Source organism: Lissotriton vulgaris, chromosome 3_1 (assembly GCF_964263255.1).
Source record: "Lissotriton vulgaris chromosome 3_1, aLisVul1.2, whole genome shotgun sequence".
Lineage (NCBI taxonomy): Eukaryota > Metazoa > Chordata > Amphibia > Caudata > Salamandridae > Lissotriton > Lissotriton vulgaris.
Window position 1 is genome coordinate 801735892 of NC_141689.1, and position 20922 is coordinate 801756813.

Genomic DNA, 20922 nt, shown 5'->3' on the forward strand with positions numbered 1-20922 from the left:
ATTCCTAGGAATTACAGTACTTTCCATCCCCAGGCGGATATCACACTCCAGAGCCAACCGGACCATGTCCAGGTGCCTGGATTCTGGTGCATCTGATGAGCTATCTCATGAAGCCTTGTAATTGCTTTATATACTGATGGTGCGTAATTAGGAATAAACACACAACAACTAGATCCGATCACTCTACAAGCCCCGCCCCTATCGGCCAGGATGACGTCAAGGACAAGGCGGTTTTGAAGAACAACAAGTCTCATAGCAGACTGCTCTTCGGTCAAGTTACCTAAGGCAGAGGTAGTCTCATTCACTACTGCTTCAAGAGTTCTGGTTAATTTGCGTATCAGTTTACTGTTTTGGACAGGACCTACAAAGAAAAAGAATCCTTTATTGAAATCGGTATATTGTTCCCACGTTGTCTCAGTCTGATCGACAATTGGGGACTTGATCTCCCTTCTATGTCTTATATGCACAAGATGTGTATTTCGATGATAATCAGGTGAGGCTAAAAAAACAGGTGGTAATAGGAACGCAATATAACACGTTCCATCCCAATCTAAGGGCAGACGTACATAAGCTGTCTGACCACAAATAAAATAAGAATGGCGGGAAGCTTTGAAAGTAGACTTTCCTTTATCACTGAATTCGACCACAGTATTACAATCACTGTGTCCTAGATGTACTGAACCATTCTTTCTAACGCATAATTCGCCTGTTACTGGTAAAACTGTTATAAACGGCAAGTCCGAATTAAACTCGGACTGAACGTTCAGAATCATGAGATTGAGGGTAAAATTTCCTAATCCATAAACTTCATTTTCTAGATCGGTCCCTGTCCTTTGGGGAAGGCCGTCCTTGTCTGGGAAACATGCTTTATTCATTACTGTATTCAGATTTCCCCATATCCAATTGCCTTGGGAAACTTTGGACTCACTGTCTAAAGAGGACATTAAAGTAAACCATGCACCGCACGAACCATTATGTGTAAACGGATAAGGATAGAGGGGCAGAGCTCCCTTGTATTTCTGATAGGGAGGGAGTCGGCCACATACCCAGCAATTCGTAGCATTGCTGGTCTGATGTGAATGGTGTAACATACGGATAAAAGTGTTGTTGCGCAGTGCTAAACGATAGGACAGTTTGTGTCGGGGCAGGTCACTGAAAGTATGCTTGATGGTGTCATTAGAAGAAGAATTACGTTAAAAAAAATGTGTGGGGGAGCTTAAACCCCCTACACACCCCGGGGACCATCACCTCCCGGAGCATAAACTCATTTAAATGCAGTGGTCCGTTGCAGACCCTCGGGCCCCGGGGACCACCACCTCTCTGGGGCTTTGAATGATGGTAGGGAGGACACGTGGCCCCCTTCCTGGAGCCCTTGATGGCCCTGGGGACCACCACCCTCCAGTGCTGGCTCCTACAATGTCCCGGGGTGCCTACCTCCAGGACATTGCTGTTTGCTATGGCAGGGCAGGAGCACAGCTCCTGCTCTGTCAGAAGGGAGGTCCACACAGCCCCCCTTTTAATAATATATTTAAAAAAAAGCTGGCATCTCACCGGAGGCCCGCCCCCTCCCTTCAGCACTCTGCCAACACGCCCCTTGGTGCGTTCTAAGCTGGGGAATTAAGTCCCCTTGAATACTAAGGGTCCCTGGGGGCCAACTGGCCCACCAGGTAAGCGCCACACAGCTGGATTGTATAGAGATGGTCCAAGCCCATGACCCTTTTTACACCACTCTGCAAACATGCCTCTTGGCGCACTGCTGGTGGGGCGATGAGGTCTTCTTGTGTCTGCGGACCTCAGGACACAAGTGGACTTCTTCCCAAATCAGCAGTGCACCAGGAGCCGCGTTTGCAGAGCAGTGTACAAAGGGGGGCATGGCCTTTGAGCACTCTCTGCAATCCAGCTGTATGGAGATTACTGGAGGTAACAGGAAGTCTAGTTGGCCCCCAGGCACCCTCAGGAGTAGAGGGGACTTCATCCTCCAACTAAGAGCGTGCAGGGAGGTGCTTTTGCAGAGTGGTGGAGAAAGTGGGCGTGACCTGGGTCCACCTCTCAGCAATACAACTGTGTGGGGCGTACTGGAGGTAAGAGGTAGGCTTGTTGGCCCCTAAAGGACCCCCAGCAGCAATGGGGACTTCAATCCCCATCCAAGAGCACACCAGGGAGCGCATTTGCAGAGTGGTGGGCAAAGGGGGCATGGCCTGCTATGATAATTTAGCAATCCTGCTGTGTGGGACTTACTGGAGGCAATAGGAGGGGTAGTTTGCCCCCAAGGATGCTTTTGGGGGCCAACTTCCCCTCTTGTTACCTCCAGTAAGTCCCACACAGTGGGATTGCTACAACGTCTTTGGAGGCCATGCCCCCCTTTCTCCACCTCTGTACAAACGCTCCTCCTGGCAGACTACGGGATGGGGGATGAAGTCCAATTTACCTGAGGGACTTTGGGGGTCGAGAAGCCCTTCAGGTACCTCCTGTAAATCCTACGCAGCAGAATTCCTGAGCTCTGGTCCGAGGCCATCACCCTTTCTCCACCACTCTGCAAATGCGACTACTAGTTAAGAAGTGTTTACAATGTAGTTGGTTTTGCATTTGTGAAAGTTAGAGGTATTGTATTGTAGGTAAATGTAAACGCTTTTTACTAATGTTTTTTGGAGTGAGTGGATGTACGTTGTGTGTAGTGGAATTATGTGGTATGTTGTGCAGTGAAATTATGTGGATAGTAAGTATGTGGTATTTATTGTATAGGAATTATGTACAGTGGAATTATGTGTTATGGAGAGTAATTATGCGGTATGGTAGTCTGTGTTGTGGAGTGTTGACCTCAGGTTTCATCTTCCTTGTTTCCATGAACTCAGTGGGACAAAAAAAGAAGGAATCACTGTGGAGCACTTGTGGACCTAATCAGAGGTATGAACAGGGCCACTGGAATTATGCGACTATTTGGCTGCACCGACTTTCGTACAACTATATATTTTCTGCATTAGCCACATAATTCATCATCTGCTCCCTATTCTTCAGATTTGAACAAAAAATGACTTGTTTCTAGCTCAAACAGCTCAAACATTACCAAAAATGCAGCGACAAGTGTTACAGCATGCTGGAAGACCCTTTGCAAACCTAAAATGGTCACCTGTTACTTATTGCTAAATGTGAGTGTTAAATTGGTAATAATGGTGTGCAAGCCACTCTTGCTTCCTTCTGCGCCTCCCTTGCCTCTTTCTTCATTTCTGTTGCTACTTTCTGCACATTTCTTTCTTTTTCTGCACTTCTCTTGCCACTTTCTACAAATCTCTTCTACTTCTCGCATCTCTCTTCCCTCTTTCTGCACATCTGTTGCCTCTTTCGCACCTCATTTGCCTCTTTCAGCACCTCTGTTGCTTTTTTCTGCAGATCTCTTAGCCCTTTCTGCTATGTATTTCTGCACCCTTTTTGCCTCTTTTTGCACCTCTATTACTTCTTTCTGCCCTTCTCGTCCTTCTTTCTGCAGATCTCTTACCCCTTTCTGCTCCTCACTTGCCCCTTTGAGCACCGCTGTTGCTTTTGTTCTACAGATCTATTGCCTCTTTCTGCACCCCTTTTCTTTTTCTGTACCTCTCTTGCCTCTATCTGCCCCTATTCCCTCTTTCTGCACCTTTCCTGCCTGTTTCTGTAACTCACTTACCTCTTTCAGTACTTCTCTGACTCTTTCTGCACCCTTAGCTCCTCTTTCAGCACCTCTGTTACTTCTTTCAGGACTCTTCGTTCTTCTTCCTTCACCCCTCCAGCCTCTTTCTGTACCTCTATTGCCTCTTTGTGCACCCCTCCTAATTTTTTCTGCACCCCTCTTGCCTCTTTTTACACCTCTGTTGCCTCTTTCTGCACTTCTCTTGCTTCTTTCGACAACACTGTTGCTTCTTTAAGCAATTCTTTGCCTCTTTCTGCCCTTCTCTTCCTTTTTCTGTGCCCCTCCTGCCTCTTTCTGTACCTCTCTTGCCTCTTTATGCACCCCTTTCTGCACCCCTCTTGCCGATATTTGCACCTCTGTTTCCTCTTTCTGCACTGTTCTTGTGACTTTCTGCACCTCACATGCCTCTTTCTGCACTTCTCTTGCTTCTTTCTAAACCCCTGTTGCCTCTTTCAGCACCTCTGCACTTCTCTTTCTTCTTTCCACACCCCTTGTGCCTCCTTCTGCACCTCTGTTGCTTCTTTCTGCACTTCTCTTGGTTCTTTTTGCACTGCTCTGGCCTTTGTGCATCCCTCTTTTGTGCATTCCTCTTGCCTTTTTGTGTATCCCTCTTTCCTCTTCGAGCACCTATTTTGCTTCTTTCTGCACTTCCCTCTCCTCCTGCCTCTTTATGCGCCTCTTTTGCTTCTGCCTGCACATCTATTGCCTCTTTTTGCACCTCTCTTGCTTCTTTCTGCACCTCACTTTCCTCTTTTAGCACCTCCGTTGCTTTTTCTGCAGATCTCTTGCCTCTTTCTGCACCTCACGGGCCTCTTTCAGCACCTCTGTTGCTTTTTTCTGCAGATTTCCTGCCCCTTTCTGCATCCCTCTTGCCTCTTTCTGCACTTCTCTTCCTTCTTTCTGCACCCCTCCTTCCTTTTTCTGTACCGCTCTTGCCTCTTTGTGCACCCCTCCTACCCTTTTCTGCACCCCTCTTGTCTCTTTTTGCACCTATGTTGGTTCTTTCTGCACTTCTCTTGCTTGTTTCTGGACCTCTCTTGTGTCTTTCTGCACCTCTGCTGCCTCTTTCTGTACTTTACTTGCTTCTTTCTGCACCTCTCTTCTCTCTTTCGGCACCTCTGTCAATTCTTTCTGCACCCCTCCTGTCTCTTCCTGCAGCCCTCTTCCCTATTTGTGCAACACTCTTGACTCTTTCTACACCTCTCTTCCTACTTTCTGCACCACTCTTACCTCTTTCGACACCCGTTTCCTGTTTCTGAACCTTTCCTGCCTGTTTCTGCACATCTCTTGTCTCTTTCTGTACCTCTGTTGCCTCTTTCTGCACTTCTCTTCCTGCATCCTTTGCGCTTCTTTCAGCACCTCTGTTACTTCTTTCTGCACTCTTCTTCCTTCTTTCTGCACCCCTCCTGCCTCTTTCTGTACCTTCCTTGCCTCTTTGTGCAACCCTCCTAATTTTTTCTGTACTCCTCTTGCCTCTTTCTGCACCTCTGTTGCTTCTTTCTGCACCCTTCGTGCCTCTTTCAGCACATCTGTTGCTTATTTCCGCAATTCTCTTTCTTCTTTCTGCACCCCTTGTGCCTCCTTCTGCACCTCTTGCTTCTTTCTGCACTTCTCATTGTTATTTCTGCACTGCTCTGGCTTTTGTGCATCCCTCTTTTGTGTATTCCTCTTGCCTTTTTGTGCATTCCTCTTTGAGCACCTCTTTTGCTTCTTTCTGCACTTCCCTCTCCTCTTGCCTCTTTCTGCGCCTCTGTTGCTTTTGTCTGCACGTCTATTAGCTCTTTTTGCACCTCTCTTGCTTCTTTCTGCACCTCACTTTCCTCTTTTAGCACCTCTGTTGCTTTTTCTGCGGGTCTCTTGCCTCTTTCTGTACCTCACGGGCCTCTTTCAGCACCTCTGTTGCTTTTTTCTGCATATCTCTTGCCCCTTTCTGCATCCCTCTTGCCTCTTTCTGCACTTCTCTTCCTTCTTTCTGCACCCCTCCTTCCTTTTTCTGTACCTCTCTTGCCTCTTTGTGCACCCCTCCTACCCTTTTCTGCACCCCTCTTGCCTCTTTTTGCACCTCTGTTGGTTCTTTCTGCACTCCTCTTACTTCTTTCTGCACCTGTTGCTTCTTTTAGAAATTCTCGTACCTATTCTGCACTCCTCTTCTTTCTTTTTGCACCCCTCCTGCCTCTTTCTGTACCTCTGTTGCCTCTTTTGTATCTCTCTTGCCTTTTTCTGCATCCCTGTTCCGTATTTCTGCACCTTTCCATCCCGTTTCTGCACATCTCTTGCCTCTTTCTGTACCTCTGTTGCCTCTTTCTGCACTTCTCCTGCTCTTTTCGCACCCTCCATGCCTCTTTCAGCACCCCTGTTGGTTCTTTCTGTACTTTTCTTGCTTCTTTATACACCTTACTTCCCTCTTGCTGCACTTCTCTTGCTTCTTTCTATACCTATGTTGCTTCTTTCAGCAATTCTCTGCCTCTTTCTGCACTTCTCTTCCTTCTTTCTGCACCCCTCCTGCCTCTTTCTGTACCTCTCTTGCCTCTTTGTGTACCCCTCCTACCTTTTTCTACACCCCTCTTGCTTCTTGTTGCACCTCTGTTTCTTCTTTCTGCACTGTTCTTGCTACTTTCTGTACCTCACTTGCCTCTTTCTGCACTTCTCCTGCTTCTTTCTAATCTTCTGTTGCTTCTTTCAGCAATTCTCTTAGCTCTTTCTGCACTTCTCTTGCTTGTTTCTGTACCTCTCTGGTGTCTTTCTGCACCTCTGTTGCCTCTTTCTGCACTTTACCTGCTTCTTTCTGCACCTCTGTCAATTCTTTCTGCACCTCTCTTCCCACTTTCTGCACCACTCTTTCTACACCCCCTGTTTCCTGTTTCTGAACCTTTCCTGCCTGTTTCTGCACATCTCTTGCCTCTTTTAGTACCTCTGTTGCCTCTTTCTGTACTTCTCTTGCTCTTTCTGCATCCTTCGCGCCTCTTTCAGCACCCCAGTTGGTTCTTTCTACACTGCTCTTGCTTCTTTCTGTACCTCACTTTCCTCTTTCTGTACTTCTCTTGCATGTTTCTACACCCCTGTTGCTTCTTTCTGTACCCCGTTTGACTGTTTCTGCAACTCTCTTTTCTCTTTCTTCAGTTCTTTTACCTCTTTCTGTACCTCACTTGCCTCTTCCTGCACTTCCATTGCCTCTTTCTGCACATCTCTTGCTTCTTTCTGCACCCCTGTTGTCTCTTTCTGCATTTAACTTCCTTGTTTCTGTACTTCTCTTGCTTCTTTCTGCAGCTCTCTTGCTTTTCTGCACCCTTCTTCTTTTTTACATCCCTCTTTCCTCTTTCTGCTCTTCTCTTGTCATTCTCTGTTCCTCTCTTGCCTATTTGTGCATCTCTCCTACCTTTTTCTGCACCTTTATTGCCTCTTTTTGCACCTCTGTTGGTTCTTTCTGCATTGCTCTTGCTTCTTTCTTCCCCTCACTTGCTTCTCTGCACTTCTCTTTCTTCTTTCTAAACCTCTGTTGCTTCTTTCAGCAATTCTCTTAGATCTTTCTGCAAGCCTCTTGCTTCGTTCTGCAATTCTCTTGCATCTTTCTGCACCTCTCTTGCCTCTTTCGGCATCTCTATTCATTCTTTTGACACCCCTCCTGACTCTTTCTGCACCCCTCTTCCCTACTTGTACAGCTCTCTTACCACTTTCTACACCTCTCTACCCTCTATCTGTACCACTCTTGCCTCTTTCTGTACCCCTGTAACCTGTTTCTGTAATGTTCCTGCCTGTTTCTGCACATGTCTTGCCTCTTTCTGTACCTCTGTTGCCTCTTTCAGCACTTCTCTTGCTCTTTCTGCATCCTTCATGCCTCTTTCAGCACCTCTGTTGGTTCGTTATGCACAGCTCTTGCTTCTTTCTGCAACTCACTTGCCTCTTTCTGCACTTCTCTTGCTTCGTTCTACACCTCTCTTGCTTCTATCAGCAATTCTCTTGCCTCTTTCTGCACTTTTCCTCCTTATTTATGTACCCTCCTACCTATTTATGTGCTTCTCTTGCCTCTTTGTGCACCTTTCCTACCTCTTTCTGCACCCCTCTTGCCTGTTTTTGTCACTCTGTTGGTTCTTTCTGCTCTGCTCTGCTCTGGCTTCTTTCTGCACCTCACTTGCCTCTCTATGCAGATCTATTGCTTCTTTCTAAACCTCTGATGCTTCTTTTAGCAATTCTCTTGCCTCTTTCTGCACTCCTCTTCCTTCTTTCTGCGCCCCTTGTGCCTCCTTCTGCACCTCTGTTGCTTCATTCTGCACTTCTCTTGCTTCTTTCTGTGCCTCTCTTCCTCTTTGTTCACATGTCCTACCTCTGTAGACCATAGGTTTCAGGGACATTATAGTTAGAAATTAGCCTTTAAAAACCATACACATTCCCTGAAAAAAGCATAGGTTTCAGGGACGTTATAGTTAGTTGGACATTTCACTTGTACAAAACCAGAGAATTGTGGCCATTATAGTAGGTTAGCTCATTTTAACTCGCGCCCCCACAATGTACTGCTGATGACGTCACATATTACATCATTCATGACATGGTCAGTGACATCACTGATGACATCACTGATGACATCTCAAATGATATCACTGATGACATCACTGATGACATCATCCACTTGATAATCTGATGCACCTCCCCACACACTAATATAACCTTTGATAACCCACTCTAAATACAGACTACCATTTTCTAAACCATAGACACACCAATACCAGTTACTACATACCAACTCACTGATTCCTAGGTTTACACAAATGTCCACTCATTCACCCATGCAGTCACTCTCACATGCAGTCACTTATCAATACAGCACTATCATTTGAACTCATATACGTATACAGACTCTCACACATCGCAACTCATCCATGGAATTACTCAAACACTTAGTCAGTCATGCAAAGTATCAATAACACCCCCATTTACTCACCTATACAGTTATACACACACCACCTCACATTTTCATACGGATACTAACACATAATTACTCTCTTATACAATCACTGATACAAGCACACACTCATCGATACAGCCACTCTCACAATCACTCACTCTCACGTATAGTCATTTATATACTCTAACACTCACATATAATGCCTTTCACATATGTAGTTACTCACACATGTACCACTGAGACATCCATTCACTCACCAACACACCCATATACACACTCACCCACCCATATAGCCCTTCACAGATGCACTCTTGAACCCAAATGCCCAGAGATTCACCCTCTCACACATCTATGCACAGTCACACACCCTCTACCCACATACATAGACACTCAGGCACCCATACAGATACTCAGACAACCAATCAATAACCCTTATAAACACTCATGTAGCTACTCCCCAACTCATGCAGCTACTTACACACCAACTGACAAACTGATTCAGACATTCACACAGTATAGTCACTAACCCATGCATTAAGTAAGACATCTTTAATCACTCACTTATACAGTCAGTCACACACCTATTAAATCATCCATCCAGCCACTTTTACACCCACTCATTCTTCAATACACCTTGGCCTATATATATCTATATATATATATATATATATATATGTATATATATATATATATATATATATATATATATATATCGTAGATATCATCAATCTGTTTCTAAGGATAAAAGATGGTCCAAGAATGGTAGTGTCCGTGCTCTATTAGTCCGGCATGAGCAGTGGTGGTGTAAGCTTAGATAAGTCCTAGATCCACTGCTGTACACGAGCCGTATCCGTCATTCTCGCTGCCAAAGGAGAGAGGATATCTACTAAACTAGACGGTATTACCCAAACGCCCACGAGCTGATCCCCACGTCGCGGCGCCGGGCTTTTCTTCCTGATACGTGTACAGGACTATCGAACTAATGATTCATATATGAGTTGTTCTTGGTCAATCCCCTGACAGTTCCCATGATACCCCCCACCCCTGTCCTGAAGAAGACCTGCCGCTGAGGACGACACTAACCCTTAAGCACCTGGGTCGAAACGTCGACGCCCCTGAGATAGAACTACACCCTCCCCCTGATACCCCATTGTTTGATAAACAAAAGACATGACGCTGTGGAAATAACAGCTTGAAATGCTCCATGTTATATTGTTTGTAAACGGGTAGGCCTCAACAGTAATGAGAGAATGGATTGTAAATTACATTGAATCTCATATGTAAAAATTATGTTTAATAATCTCCGTTTCCTACCTTTCCGTAACCCTCTATCCTTTTTTCACATGAGCACTGAGTCTTCACATATCACTTCCTATCTGATGAGGATAACCATGCGATAAAAATTGTATGCTTTGCTTGTTGAAATAATACTTCATTTGATGGATTAAACTATGTTATCAATCAACATCATAGTGGCTCTAAATTGAAATTTCTTTTTGTAGACACTGTTGGTGCCTGATCAGTGTATATATATATATATATATATATAAATATATACTCATATATATATATACACATATATATACACATATATATATATACACATATGTGTATATATCTATATATATATATATATATATATATCTATATATATATATATATTTATATATATATATATATATAGATATATATATCTATATATATATATCTATATATATATAGATATATATATATATATATATATCCCCTCTAGCTATGTTTTGCTGATAAATCAATAACACGTTAGTCTAGGACCACTTGTATTCTATAGCGCATCAATGAATGAATACAGCAGTCCCCCACCTATCTAATAACGCCCCCACTGTCTCAAACCATTACTTGGCATTGTACCCTTGCCTAAACTGGGAGCGTTCAGCCTTCCGGTTAAACCACTCCCATCCTTAAACATTATTTCGGACCTGATAGGCTAGTCAGCTATAAAGCAATAATCTATGCAACCTTCTAGACTCCTATTACACTTCCTATGCAGATCTCTCCCAAACCATCACCAAAATCAAGACGAATATTTCTCGCCCCCAGTCATCCCACCCCAAGAATATGTCTTTAAAATAATTCAAACCTTACCCCAGGTCTCATCGCTCATGCCCCCTAATATGGCTTCCTCTGATACACCCCTGAAATGTGCACTGCTAAACTGCCGGCTGATATAGCTGCTCTTATCCTCGACCAGGACCTTAACATCCTCATGCTCACGGAATCCTGGTTAGACAATTCCTCTGCCCCCTCCTTGGATGTTTTGGTTCACCCCAGGTATGGCATCATCAGGTTAGATTGCCCAGGTTGCACAGCGTGGCCTTGCCTGTATTCACAGATCCTCAATCTCTATGAAACTCCTTCTCTGCCATCTTATAAGTACCTTAAGATCAACATCTTTACTACCAGCAACTCTAAATGTTCCCTCCACATGCTCTATCACCCACCCGTGGATTACCGCTCTTTCATTGACCAGATCATGGAGGTTATCCCCTCCAACATTAATGAACATTCCAACCAGATGTCCTTATGTGATTTCAACATCCATTGGAATAATACTAATGACCTGCTTGTGAACTGTTTCAATCGCTCCTCCAGGACCTCAACATCATCCAAGCCTGCATCGGTCTGACCCATAGGAAAGGAAACATCCTTGCCCTAATCATTATTATTATTAAAACTTGTATTGCGCAGCAAATCATCCACAGGGGTATCTCTCAGCGCCTTGGCAGTACACTCCCAGTCACTCAAACCCCCCTGGGCATTAAAAAATCCACGTTTCAACTGTTTCTTAAACTGCTCCAAAGTGGTGCACACTAACTAGAACACCCTACAAGTTGATTCTATTCTTCCCTGCGACTGGACTGACCACCACTGCGTCACCTTCTCCCTAAATGTCAAAGCAATCACCTACAAGGGCCAACCTAAGTAAGACAAACACTGGATCTGCGACACTCACAACATTAACTCTCGCTCTATATCTACCGCAGGTTACAAAACTTTGCTCCCACCTTCCACCATGACCGAAGCTCAAGATCTCACTGCTTACTATTTCAATTCAATGTCAAACATCATTGACACCATAGCCCCTAAACAACTAAAAAGAGTACTGTCCAAATGATCCAACCTCTGGTTCAACAGGGATCTTAATGAAGAACAACAACTCCTTAGGCTGGCTGAAAGACCATGAAGACATACACCCTTCTTGCCCAACCTCAGTCAAAGACGCAGCACCCACAATAGGCACATTAGGAACTGCAAAGCAGCTTTCTTTCATAATCAACTTGGCACTGCTACTAATAGACCTAAGAAACTGTTTTAAATGATCAGAAAACAATCTACCTGCAAAATCGATCATGTGTCCATAAACAACAAAGCACCACCTACCTGTGAAACCTTTACCGCCATTTTCATCACAAAAGCGTTGTTAATCACCAATGACATCCAGACTGCTCTTAATCTTCTTTCACCTCAACCCCGTCTAGACCCCAACACAACAGACCCTAAAGCTCACTTGTATATCACCTCATATCGACCAGAAATTACGCCACTTAGTCTTATTTTGTAACCCTTGATTAGATCAGCACTCTAAATCTTCGGACCTCCTTGAAATATTCTAACCATTTCATTGATCCCCTCCTCTCCAAACTCCATTCACCTCCTACTCCTTTATCTATGGTCTAAGATAATCAATGCCTCTCTCAACCCATGGCTCCCTACACGATCCCAATAACTACCGCCCATCTCCAACATCCTCACTCTAGCCAAACTCCTAGAAAAATATGTGCTTTTACAGCTCCACAATCACATTGCACAGTTCCATTTCTTAGACCATTGTCAATCTGGCTTCTGATTGGGTCACAACACTGAAGCATCCATTTCCCACATTGTCGAAGATGCTCTATGCTCGCTTGAACAGAATGAATCTTGCCTCTTGATTCTACTGGATCTGTCAGCAGCTATTGACACCATCAACCATGCTACCCTGCTCAACATTCTAGAACAGAGCATGTGTCTGTCCGGAACTGTGCTAAATTTGTTCTCCTCCTTCCTACACAACTGGTCACAACGTTTCCTAATTAATCAAACTCGATTCAAGCAGGCTTCATTATCGCTTGCAAAAACCACAGTTGATGGACAGAATGCAGAACAATGTCATACATTCACCCCAGTACAGAGATCTAGGCCTAAATCCATCGTTTTTTTGGACTCCACACCACCCCAGTTCAGACATTGCCATATGCAAATCAGTCTGACCCTGTGCCTCATGGGAACAGTTCAGCCCAAACTGCCAAGCCATGCCTTCCCTGGACCGGAAACAAGCTTCCGAGGACCGGTTTCTGGCATTCCAGACGTGAGTCCCATGCACTACACACCACTGGATTCAAGCAACCCGGGCTGAAGACGGCTGGAATGCCAGAAACCGGTCATCGGAAGCTTGTTTCTGGGCCTGAATAGGGCTGTGCCTGCCTTCCACAATGCTGGCTCCACCTCCTACTGGGTGGCTGACGACCCTGCCCCTCACTCTGGAAGGAAAGGAGAAGGCAGAAAAACAAAGTGCTCAAGGAACACCCAGAACTGGTTCAGACCGGGCTTAGAGCCCTCCTGCACAAAGGGAACAAATACTTTTAGGGGTATAAGTACTGGACTCCTGACAACAGAAATTAGATCATCCTGGAATCAAGGAGGAACCTCTGCCAAGGAGAAAGCTGTAACTGAAGAAGGAAGACTGTCCTGCTGTTGCTCTGCTGGACTGACCTGCAGTTGCTTTGCTGCCAAGGAGAGGGGAAGGACTTTGCGCCAAGGAGAACGCTGTAACTGAAGAAGGAAGACTGTCCTGCTGTTGCTCTGCTGGACTCACCTGCTGTTGCTTTGCTGCCAAGGAGAGGGGAAGGACTTTGCTTTGTGCTGTGTCCCCTTGCTTAAAGGAATCTCCAAGGACCTGAGAAGAGCTGGCTCCCGGTTTCTGAAGTCCCAGGAACAAAAGGACTTCACCTCCAGCTTCCCTGAACTCTACTGAGAGAGTTCTGTCCTTCCTGGAGTGCGTGGCCCATGTGCGGTGCCTCTGGAAGTTGTACCTGCGTTGGGGGGCTGGATACCAAGCTTTTTAAAGACTTTCTACAAGTTTTGTCGCATTGCTCGCTTGCGGAGCGCATCCCGACAGTGCGAGGAAATTCTCGCCGCTACGAAGGCCACAATCGTCCGCCGTCGCATCCTCGTTTGCGGGATGCACCAGACCGGTGCGGGAAGATTACCATCGCTGCGAGTGTCGTCGCAGAGCCAGTCGTCACTGAGTGAGTTTGCTGCATCGCTTGCTTACGGACTGCATCACATCACTGCGAGTGTCCTCGCAGCAGCCATCGCACCGAGGAGCTGCGAGAGAAAGATCACCACTGGTCCGCACGTCGTCGCCCCGGAGATCGTCGCAACTCCAGAGATCATCACATCGTGCCTTTGCGAGAGAAAACTTATTACGGAACCTACGCACCGTAATCCATACAAGTTCGCCTTCCTTCCCATACAGACCGGATTTGTCGCAACACGCCTGCTGCTGCAGTGGGGTTGTCGCATCGCCTCCCCAGGGTCTCAGGAGCAACGCATCGCTTGTTTTCCACTGCACCAGCTTCTGCTTTGGAACTTTGTCGCATTTAAAAGGTACTGTTGGCTAAACGTGACGCAACTGTGAACTTTTCACGCAACTGTGGATTATTATATCGAAACCTTAAGAACTCTTTTTGCAACCATATTTTTGAACTGTGTATGTTGGATTTTTGTCGTTTTGGTCTTGTGTAGTTTAGAAAAAATACCTTTATTTTACTAAACTGTTGTGGAGTCAGCTTGTGGTGTTTACACTATGTTACTGTGAGTGTTGGTACAAATACTTTACACATTGCTTTTGGATAAGCCTGACTGCTTGTGCCAAGCTACCAAGGGGGGGAGCAGAGGTTATCTAAAGATTGTTTCCTCCTTACCCTGACTAGAAGCAAGGGTCCCTATTTGGCCAGTGGTACCTACCTCTGCCAACTAGAGACCTCCAGTTCTAACACCCTTTAAGGAACTAGACAACAAGATCTGATTGGCTCCATTTCTGTCTACTTAAATTGTGTCACTTGTACTTTCCTCAGGTGTCCTTGGTTGTCCATATATCTTTAATTGAATATCACCCAGTTGTACTTCACTAGCAGCATAAATTGACTAGTTCACATAAGGAAAAACTGCAAGGTCTTTTTAGGGACTGAGCGGGCACTATCAACTAAAGGCATAGCTGCAAAAGGGGCTTTTGTTTAGAGGTAGCATCAAAAACCCAGAATAAATATTTGGCCTTAATCTTGTGGTCTGCTCCTATTATCTCACATAAGAATTAGCATTTTTATGAAATATAAGCAATATACTGATCCCACAAATATGTCATCAAACAAACGGTTGTGATGTTATGCGTTCCGCATTCCAAGCCATCTTGACTTGGAATGTGGAGCAGCAACAGGATGAATCCATTGTTACTTATGTTGCTGCTTTGCGTACACTAGCAGCTGAATGTGAGTTTGAAAACAGATCATATTGTAGTTAGATGTTGGGACAAGAACGTTCAAGAGAAGTTGTTAACATTAAAAAACCCTACACTCACAGAAACTATATAGTCAAAAGCATAGAAATTTCACGTAAATCATCTAAAGAATTAACAAACTAAACTGACAGTGGGGTGTCAGTAGTTGAAGATAATACAAAAGAGAGCACTAGTCAAGCACAAAAGGGGCCTAGCAAGTATATCTTTAAAAAAAAGGGAAGAATAATTTTTCAATCAAAAGAACATTTGTTTTAGGTGCGGTAAAACAAGACACGGTTTTAATGGACTCCCCCTGTCCAGCCATGAATGTAAAATGCAAGTTGTGTAATAAAATGGGACATTATGCGAAAGTCTGTCAAACCCCAAAAGAAAATATCAACTGAGGAATGTTCATTTTAGTGTACAAGAAGAATTGTCACAAATTCTCAAGAAAATGTGTGAAGATGATGTCATAGAACCAACTGAGTCATCTCTTTGGTTATCTCCATTGGTTATCGCAAGAAAAAAATGGCCAACTCAGAGTCTGTGTGGACCTTAGAAGTCTAAACAAAGTTATCTGGGTAGATTCACATCCTCTACCATGCATCAATGACATTGTTTCTACATTCTCTGGTGCTAAAGTATTTAGTAAAATAGATCTTTGTCTTCTGCCTACCACCAGGTAGTACTTGATGAATCATCCAAACACTATACAGCTTTTGTCTCTCCCATTGGGACTTTCCAATTCAAGAGAAAGCCCTTCGGATTGGCTTCCACAGCTTCCGTTTTCCAACGTGTGCTGGAGAATGTTTTGAGTGGCATAAAAGGAGTAGTAACGTTTCAAGACGACATCTTGGTGGCAGGAAAAGATCTTGTGCAACATGATGAGTTAATGGACCAGGTTCTAATGAAACTGCAAAGGGCTGGCATTGTTGCAAATATTAAAAAGTGTGAATTTGCTAAGGAAAGAATAGAGTATCTCGGATATGTCATATCAGAAAAAGGAATATCACCAAGACCTGGTTTAGTCGACGCCATCACCAATACACCATGTCCCACAACTAAAGAACATGTGTCATCTTTTTAGGAGTTTGTGAATTTTCTGCAAAGTTTGTTGAAACATTTTCGGCAAAAAAAGTCAATTTGAGGGAGTTGATGAAAAAATACATTTTTTACATGGTCTGCTGAGTGTCAAGAGGAATTTGAAAATCTTAAGAAAGAGATTAGCTCTCCGTGGGTTCTAGCAACTTTCGATCCTTTGAGACAATGTATCATTACAGTCGATGGAAGCAACAATGGTTTGGGTGCAACTTTGTCTCAAATAAACAAACATGGACAGGAAGTCACCCTGGGTTTCGCCTCAGGGTCACTGAGAGACAATAAAAAAATATATTTTGCGATTGAAAAAGAACTGTTAGCGTGTTGTTGGGCGGTGGAGAGATTTAAGTGCTTCATATGGGGAAGTAGGTTTGTGTCAAAAACTGATCACAAACCTTTGGTGAATATTTTATCTGGCACCGTTATCAGAGAATCTCAAGATTGAGTGCTAAGCTATTGCATGGTTTAAAATTGCGATTGATTTTATTGGTCCATTTAATATGTTACCACGCAAATACAAGTTTGCTTTAGTCATTGTTGACTACTATAGCAAGTGGTGGGACGTAGATTTCATGGAGGAACCCAATACTGCTTTTGTTTTAAAGTCTCAAAAAAAATTCCGTAAGGGGGGATTACCAGACAATGGAGTCCAGTGCATTTCAAGTGAGATGAGAGATTTTCTGGGAAAAAATGGTATGGTTCACAAATGTATCGCCCTTTATCATCCACAAACCAATGGTATGGTTAAAAAAATGAATCACACACTGGTAGATTGTATTCAATGGTCTATTCAAAATGCTGTTCCTGTTCAAGAAGCTGTTGAGAGCATGTTATGGTCCCACCGTACGACTCCCAATGCTATAACTGGTAAGACTCCTTTTGAATTAATGAGTGGGTGCTCCTCAATGTCCAAGTTGTGTCCTGCACGGTTAAGGTCTTTATCAGGCTAAAACGGACAATAGGATTTCTGTTGACGAGACCATATGCCCAAAAGTAGAGGTGCACCAGAGCAAGATGAAAGAGTATTACGATAACAGAGATAGAGTTGGAGAAAATCACACAAGCATTGAGGTGGGGGATTGGGTTCGGATCAAGATCCCCACGCACGTTGTAAAAGGTAATTCTAAATTCAAAGATCCTGTACAAGTTGATGCTGTGTCTAAGAATGCTGTTAGAGTCAAAGGACATGAATGGTGGAATAAAAATAGAGTACATAAAATCATTATCATGAGTGAGGAGGAGATGGGCCTGCTGACCATAGCAAAGTTTCAGACAGAATGATGACAGAATGCAAAGAAATATCGAGGAAGACATTTTTCCTGTAGCATTACGCAGAAGCAAGAGGGTTGTTTCTAAGCCCATTAGATTTCGGGATATATAGAGTGTTCTTAGTTGAAACTTCTCCTTTGGAGTATTTTGAATATTATATTCGCTTTTTCTCTTAAATTGTTTGGTATCCCAATTTGCAAATTGGGCATGTTTGTTTTCTTAATATGTTTATGAAAGGAGGGAAATGTGTTGTGATGTTATGCATTCTCATTCCAAGCCATCTTGACTTGGAATCTGGAATGCGTGAAGATTATGTTCATGGGGTTCTCTAAGGGACCGTTACTGTCGGGAAGCTGATGAGGGTTGACGAATAAAACTACTCTCCTCCTACAACAACTGTTGCTACGCTTTTATTACCTTCCACACTAACCCTATTCATAAGATTGGAGAATAGCATCTATCAATAAAATAGAAGTTAAAAATAGTGCAATTTGTGCGAAGTGGATTAATGACTACACAGTAATACCATATTACTTGGTTGATTAAGATTTTGTCTTCATTCCATGAGTTTTAAAGCATATGAAAGAATAAGGTAATCATCACTAATTGGTGAAAACACAAATGGTCACATCACTAATATTTTGAAAATAAGTAATTCAAAGTGTATCCTGGGAAAAATAAAAACATTTTAAAACACAAAAATATAAATTCTTAAAGAGATAATTAAGGATGCTAAAATCCTTGCGAAACTGCATATATCTACACACCTGGGGCATCTCGCCAAACAGACGACAATTTGTAATCAAGAGAGGTGCTGTTCCGTTCAAATACATTACTTTGGTATAGTCTGAAAAGACTTCGCAACATCCAAGGATGATAGGAAGAGGATTATTTTGATGTGATCTAGGCACAGCTTGTCTTCTCAAAGTTGAAAGCACCTCATCAAGCACGATCTCAAGGAATAATTCAAATGAATGATGTGTCATTACATGGTATCATGCCATTGTTTTAATGACACCAAAATAATAACATTGAATACTTCTACAGATTCAGCCAAGTAGATCCCCCATAATTTAAAAAGAAACACACTGTATCAATGAGCAATGTAATAAAAACTGGATCATAATTTTCATAATGTTTATCTTTGAAAACCGAACTGTAGAAATTATATTTTTTAAACTGAATAGTTGTGTGGAGGCAGCACAAATGATGCTCCTTTTGTTCTCCTTTAGAACCAATTATTTAGAAGTACATTCATGAAAAAAGAGAAAACTCACCAATGCCTCCATTGATTGGTCCATTTTCGTTAATTCCATGTCCTCCAATACCTGTTCCACCAATGCCAGGGTGAAAGCCATTACCACCAGGAATAGGGATGAATCCATTTCCACCAGGAATAGGAATGAATCCATTCCCACCTGGAATGTACCCATTTCCATTTAAACCTGGACCAAATCCGTTCCCTCCTGTTCCACCAGGCCTGGCACCCCCCACTGGAGCACCATCAATACAGAGCCGGCGGTATTCATCTAAAAGCAGAAAACATCAAATGTTTAACAAAAAAGTCTTACTATCTCTCTCAAATTATTGTACTTTCATAGAGTTCGATCATATACTAGCAAACGTTTATCTCTCATTATATCTCGAATACACTCCACTGACAGGAGATGCATTATGGTGAGTCAGTTTTATGAATTTCCATTTCAACCATGTTTACCAATTAAACATGATAGCTTGCATTTCTACCATAACATTCAAAAGATTATTGTTTTCTAACCTAATCGCAGTCCCCATAAAAACTACTTCACATGATAATTTAAATCTACTTCTAGCATTACTATTACTCCTACTAGTACTACTACTACTGTATCTACTGTTTCTTCTAATGCCGCTTTACCCAGCTAGAGTAATACTATCACACACTCTGAAACCACTACTATCACCATCACTACTATAATATTACCAATTATCAAAACATTGGAATGTTGAGTGCTCCATTGAAAACAATGGTGAGCTCTGGGCTTCTAATGACTGGTAGAAGTCTGCAGGATCAACTTTTCCAATGTGCGTTCACAGCTGTTGCTGTAAACAACGGCCTCACGGAGCACGAGGGGATATCAACCCCTTCAGGCTCCGTGAGGCTTTTGATTTACAAATTAGAACATTCTCTCCTCTAGGGGCAGAATTTTCTAATAGCCTTAGAGCCCTCTGTACCGGTCTCTACTATCCATTAAAGGCCTGCTTTCATGTTAAAGGCCCTCGCCTTCGGCCTTTAGCACTGGAGCAAGCCTTTAATGTCTGGTAGAGCCCGCTACGTCGGACTCTAAGGCTATAATAGTGCATCAAATACGGCAATTAACACTAGCACTACTACTAGCGCTAATACTGGGGATGGCTGATGCACACACTCCTGCACTAATACTGATAGTTGTAGAGCATCAAGTACTGTAATTTAATACAATTTTTGGGAAATGTGCACACTACATAAAGTTACATAAATATATAACTGTATAAATAAATAATTAATTAAATACTGACCCTTCTAGAGTGTGATAAACCTACAACAATATGTCATGCAAGTTTTATCAATATGACAGGCACCATTACTACTGTCAGACTACAAACAGCACTACTAAAAGGACTTCTAATCAGATGTAATGACAAGGCAGACCTACCATTACTTTCCAAGCATTGCCTCTACTGACCTTTTTATCGAAACATGTACTTCTACAAAACCATTACCCCATTTGCCATTACAATGCACACCATTAGTTCTTCAGAAGGTAATTAGGCAAACATTTAACAATCATTTAATATAAAGCAATTACATATTATTTAACAGGATCCATTAAAATATATTAAAATGAATATGATAAAATACTTACTATTGAATAATATTAGTTATAATATTAGCATAAGAACAAGGAATGGGCATCACTGTTATTAAATAATTTAACATCTTGCAGTATTATATATATATTTTTAATTTTGTTAAATAAAATGCAAAATATTTTCCATGGCTTGGGGTCAGGGTTGGCATTAAGAGTATGGGTTTAGGTTATTATCTGAATTAGTGTAAAGGGCATAATTCTCTTGTTTTTAAAAAGCAGTTTGATCTAATTTAATAGAAATAAGTAACTTTAAATTAATTGTATAATTTAACATTAGGTTTGGTATTAACATTTTTTGGGATCCTCGACTAATTACATTTCATTTCATATCAAATAATTTAATTAACACAAAATTATTGAAAACAAATATTGCTAATGGGCAGTGTAACTGTGAGGAGCAGGGAAATAAACATCGAATAAATAAAGTGCATATTTTATAGAAACATATTTTGATATTTAACATATTTTAAGTGTATAGTTAGGTTTGAAAATAAACAAATATATTTCATTTGATTGTAATTATAGT

The 20922-nt window shown here is 42.6% G+C and overlaps 1 protein-coding gene across 1 annotated transcript in view; it reads right to left on the minus strand.

Annotated features, from left to right (window-relative positions):
- The window catches only part of FBN2 (fibrillin 2), a 1183434-nt gene that overhangs the window by 446511 nt on the left and 716001 nt on the right, over window positions 1-20922 (minus strand). The window contains exon 10 of the mRNA XM_086961117.1: window positions 18783-19034. Coding sequence (XP_086817243.1) covers window positions 18783-19034 — 252 coding nt within the window. The remainder of the gene's footprint in view (window positions 1-18782; window positions 19035-20922) is intronic.